The sequence below is a fragment of the Sus scrofa genome, chromosome 15 (assembly GCF_000003025.6).
Source record: "Sus scrofa isolate TJ Tabasco breed Duroc chromosome 15, Sscrofa11.1, whole genome shotgun sequence".
Classification (NCBI taxonomy): domain Eukaryota; kingdom Metazoa; phylum Chordata; class Mammalia; order Artiodactyla; family Suidae; genus Sus; species Sus scrofa.
In genome coordinates, this window is record NC_010457.5 from 119,033,186 (window position 1) to 119,038,650 (window position 5,465).

Below are 5,465 nucleotides of genomic sequence, written 5' to 3' on the forward strand. Positions count from 1 at the left end.
AGATAAGGAAGATGAGGCTAAGGGAGGTGGCAGATTGCAAGATCACTGTCTGGTGGAACCACTGTCTGTCTGCTTTAGCCGACCCTGTCGGCTGCCCAGAGAGGCCTCACTCTCTGAGGTCAGGCTTGTTACATACAGCCCAAGGAAGCAGTAAAACAGCCCCAGCTGCAGGAAGGGGGAGGGGGAGGGTGCAAAGATTGAAATAAAGCAGGACTGAGAGATAGATCAAAGTCACTAGGGGGGAGGGGTTGGCTCTGATGGAAGCCAGACGCTTGGGTTTCAGTTCTGGATCCTTTCCCTGGTACTACGCTTCGTGGAGGGAATTGTCATCTGCCCTAGCTCTGGGACACTGAGCTAAAGGGCAGGAGTGGCTGCAGGCCTCAGATGAGGGAGCAGTCTCACATGTGGATTGATGAAAGGCTGGACAGGGAGCCTAGAAGCGGAGCCAAACAGTCAGCTTCCCCTCTCATTAACCCTGAGAGGTGGACCAGCCTGGCAACCAGGTCCTGGTGCTCCTAGTGGTTTAGTTCTTTCCCGGGGGGTGGGGTGGGGAGGGAGGCTGGTGAGGGAGGGCTCGGATTGCAGAGCCTGTGCTGTGCTGTTCTCTGGTCTCAGAGGACAGACCTTCGGGTGACCCTGACAGCTGAGACCCAGGCCATGTCTGACTTGCACCTATTACCCTCAGGGCATAGACTCCCCTGCCACTGGAGCTTCTGGCCCCTCACTTCCTCACACAGCCCTGAGCACTTCTCCAGAACTTCCTGTTTGCCCACCACAGACCCAGTGGTCCCATCCCGGGGTGATCTGGCGAGGCCTGGGGCGAGAGGTGGGAGTCAGCTGTTCCCCCTCGCTCCCATCCCCCAACACCCGGGGCTCCTCTGGGCTCTCTCCACCCACACACAGGTCTTCTGGTACCACTCCCATCAGTCCCTGAGGCCAGTGGAGCAGAGGCCCTGTATCCAAGTCAGCTCACCAGAAGGTCAAGGTGACCCAGAAGGGCCTGAGGTCAAAATCCTAAACTTTTTTTTTTTTTCCCTCCTGATTTTCGACTTTCCAAAAAGGCCGGGTAAGTGATGACTTAAGGACATGGCGTTCCAGAGAAAACTGGAGAGAGGAACAAAGTCCCCTTGGTGGAGGAAAGCACACAGAGGGTGAGGTCTTTTGAGTGTCACTACGGTCAAAAGCCCCCTGTGCTCTTTCCCCGCGGGGGCCTGGCTTGTGGGGGCTGGGCCTGCAGGAGCTGTCAACAGGGAGGCAGAATGAATGTTCCTGGAGGGCAGGGACTAAGTCAACACCAGAGCTGGAAAACGTCCAGCCTGTGGGCCTGGAAAATGTTCTTACTGCAAAACAGAGTTTTCCGGGCGGCTGCCAATCCTTCCACACCTGTCTAAGAGGGCAAAGACCAGTCACCAGGCAAGGGTCTGGCTGCTCTGACAAGCCTCGAACTGTTTGCTAAATGCCCATCTTAATCATTAATTAACATTGTTTTAGAGCAATTTATCTGAGAATAATACTGTTCTGCCAATGACAGGAACACATGCTTTTGAGTTGAGGGTTCAGGAACCCTGAATAACTTGGCTTCGGGTCTCTCTACTGGTCACTTCTGAAGGCATTTTGAGTCAACTCATTTGAGACAACAAATGAGTGACGATAAAGAGGATGCTAAAATGACAGGCTTCAGGAAGTCCAATGAAAGGAGAAATTTTCCTACCAGGCTGTGCCAGTGATGACCATTGGGTTTTCAGAGCTGTTTTCCAATGGTCTCTACCTCTTGATGTCCTGCATCTCCTGGGATCCTTTACCTCCTGCCTTCTGGTTGAGTCTAGCCTCTGGAAGCATCAGAAAGAGATTGGAGGGTCAGAGGTGAGAAATGTCAGGGTGCTTCTGAGTCAGGCAGTGGCTTGTTCCTCCTCGATATAGTTTTTGCCCGGAGGTCCAAATGCTGCCCCCTGCACTAAACACATGGTTTTGGCTCTCATGGGGCACCTGTTACATCACTCCAGCCTCCTTCCTCTGCAGAGCCATGACTGCCAGGCTCTGGAGGTCTTGACTCTGTGAAGAGTGCCTCAGTAAAATCTCTTCATTTGAGGCCCCCTCCTGGATCTGTTTTCCTGCGAGACCCTGATGGAGACGCGTACCATTTCCACAGTTCATTGGGAATAATATTCCTGTAGAAGGAATGATACGTTTCTTGCGGGAAGTACATTTCAGACTGTTTTTTGCTGTTGTGTTGATTCTTCCTTATGGGAAGTTTTGTCTTTGCGCATCTTGGCAAACTGAAAGATGGCAGAAGAAAGATGAAGCAGGGAACATGGTGCAAGGGGTGAGCTGTGCACGAAAGCATTTGAAGGCTCCTGGCACACAGTGCCAGGGGCAAAAAAAAAAGTGGGAAAAAAATCAGGTGAGAAGGGATGCAGTATATCAGAGAGTGAGCAGAAGAGACAGAGATGGGCAGCCCAAACTCTGGGGCATGCAGTCCAGCCAACTGCCTCCTGACTTCAGAGTCTGCCTCGGCACAGAGAAATGCCTGGCCTGAGGTCACCCCTCCTCTGAGCAGCCTGCCTGGTCAGGCGGGATATAAAGCCCTCGCTATTTCGGCCCCATGTGGGAATTCTAACTGGCTGTACTCCCTCATGTCTGATGAATTAGAAGAATTTAGAGCCAGAGCAGCCAAAGCTCAACATGAAAATAACTGGATTTTGTGTTTTGCAAGGAGCTTTTAGGCTCTCTTTCCACGGAGGCATAGAAACTCCCCAAGGGCACAAGAGAATGTGAGAGCTAGTCATTTCTGATTAGAGATACCAGTTGACTCCGTAAAGAGTTTTGTGTGGTCACACTGTGGACAAACATCAATTTTGGAATCATCTGAATTTGGTCTTAATTTGGTTCGAAAAACAGGAACAAAAAGGAGGTAAAACTGTGGAAGGTGAGGGAGCCATCCAACAGTGGAAACTGAAAAAATTGCAAGGGAAATATGAGTTTGATGGTGACTTAGGGCTAAGAGACAGGACAAAGCAACCTGAAAAATCTGTCACGACCTGGGCTTTTCTCATCCTTTTTTGTTGCTCTACTAGAATCTGATGCACAGGGATAGCCCTTGTTCCCTTCCCAACATCCCTACACACCTCCGTGGGGCTCAAAGTCAATGAAGATATCCTACAAAGAGAGAGGCTCCCTTTCCTTGCTTTGTCACCTGGTCCAATGTCTCACTCCCCCCTATGTAGGAAACTTCATGTCTGACCTCATGCTCCTCTCATTCCTTCCAACTTACATTCTTTCCTGGTTGTGGCCCCAGAATCCAAGTGGGTGGCTTGGTTCTGTGGGTGGCTTGGTTTTAATCTGAGTCTCAATTTCTCTCTGTGCCACCTGGGGAACTGCCTCTGAGGCAACAGGAAGCATTCACTAAGAAAAATATTGCCCCTTCTGAGTGGGTGGATGCTGAGAGGAGATGTCAGAAAACGACATAACTGTATCGGAACCCAAGGTCAAGGTAAAGTGAGAGCTACAGTGAAGGACAGTTCTTCCCTGCCAATAAGGTCCACCCAGACTGAGGTCATTCCTACTTTCAGACACCTGACTAAGGTTCATTTATGACATCAGAGTTACACCATCTGGCTTGAATTGAGTCTCCTAGGCAGTATCCTTGCCTCTGGTCTTGTCCATCTCAAACCCAATGAGGCTTTTACAAGTGCAGGTTGGCCTCTGCCCAGATGTATCCCTAACAACCTGCTAATCATGCCCACGCAATCAGATGAATTGGAAGCACTGAGGGCTCTCTATCCTCTGAGCCATGTCTAATTTTTTGTCTTTTTAGGGCCGCACTCGCGGCAAATGGAGATTCCCAGACTAGGGGTCGAATTGTCTGTGACCTACACCACAGCTCATGGCAACATCAAATCCTTAACCCACTGAGTGAGGCCAGGGATTAAACCCATGCCCTCATGGATACTAGTGGGGTTTATTAACTGCTGAGCCATGACGGGAACTCCTGAGCCATGTCTTTAGCTTTAGCTCATGGTTTGGTGTTTCCATGTTCTAGTCCCCTTGTACCCTTTGCTTCATAATTGTATTGTATGTCTCCCATTTCTCCTTTTATCTCCCCTTTCCATGTTGGGGAGGTAGACAGTACCTTGAGAATAAGACCTCTACATGGTGCTGATGCATGGCCCAAGCTGGGGAGAGAGCTACAAAGACAAATTACTCTGATATTTTCCATGTCATGTTTCATGGTATATCTGCTAATTTTCCCCCAAGTCTGCCCAGCTAGGGAAACCACTGTCCAACCAAAAGAGCAAAGGAAACATACTTTTCAGTTTTCAAAATTTTATTGAGATGTTGGAGAGAAACAGCCAACATATACATTCCTCATTTTGTCGCAACTGGCATTTTACCCACATGATAGGCTCTTCTCTGGCATTGACCTAACTTCAGGTCTCCTTGGTAGTCCTCCTTCTGTTCTCTGTTGCTGCCTGGTGTCCTTGAAGTCTACCAGGGGAGAGCCGCTGGTGGAGTCACAAGTGGGAGCGGTAATTGCGATTGGCTGTAGGAAAAGATAAGTTTGCACCAACAACACCAGTTAGAACATATTCATCCTCTTCCTGCCCACATAGGAACCTAATGGAAAATGAACTTAGCCTGAGGTTTCAGGGTCCCATGAGTGCTGACTCCTACAGGGAGGGCCCTGGGGCGACAGGATGCCCCTTGTCTGACAGCTCTCCCACTCATCCCTCACTCACCATCATCGCACCGTTTTCTACTCTTCAGGCTGCCCTTCCGGTATTTTCTTTTGCTGCCACCTCTCTTAACTCCCTTGTGAGGAGCGCGGTTCTTGCCCCTCCTCATGCCATGGCTCTTTAACTTGCGGCTGGTCGACATTGTACTTTCTGCCAAAATGAGGGGCTTTGCAGGGCCAGGGGGCCAGGAGTCTGGGTATTTAAGGCCTTAGCCATTGTGACTGTGCAGGGGGCGTGGCTTAGCAGGCGGCAGGCTCATTGTGACGTCACTACCCTTTATTACCCTTTGGTAATATAGGTGAAATAAGGTGGCCTTGCTAATGCAGATCAAATCTACTCTCAATTTTGAGGTCTTTTTTGATATTAGGAGATTTTCCAGACAGGTGTTGTTGAGCACCTAAATTCCAGCCCTGTGCTAGGTATCTGGAGAGTATAAGAACCATTAAAACAGATGTCGCCTGCCTATTGGAGATTTAGTGGTTGTTGAGTATGTGTATATGCATCCTGTTTGTCTCCCTTTACAGCATTGGAAGATAACAAATGTGTTTCTTTAAGGACTTTAGGAAATCCAATTCAATACTACCAAAATGTAAATATTCTTCTCTTTCATCTAACTCTTGAGCACAGCTGGCGCTATGGGTTGGATATGCGGGACTGTTGTTAAAAAACAAAATTTAACTGAGTAAGTTGGAAGACCTAACTGGCTTTATTAAATAATTCATGAATCAGGCA

The 5,465-nt window shown here is 49.1% G+C and overlaps 1 protein-coding gene across 1 annotated transcript; it reads right to left on the reverse strand.

Moving 5' to 3' along the window:
* On the reverse strand, positions 4,307-4,914 carry TNP1 (transition protein 1). The gene is made up of 2 exons (XM_003133647.4): positions 4,737-4,914; positions 4,307-4,540 (listed from the first exon to the last, which is right to left on the reverse strand). The coding sequence occupies exons 1-2, from the start codon at positions 4,873-4,875 to the stop codon at positions 4,512-4,514; spliced, it is 168 nt and encodes a 55-aa protein (XP_003133695.1). The 5' UTR covers positions 4,876-4,914; the 3' UTR covers positions 4,307-4,511.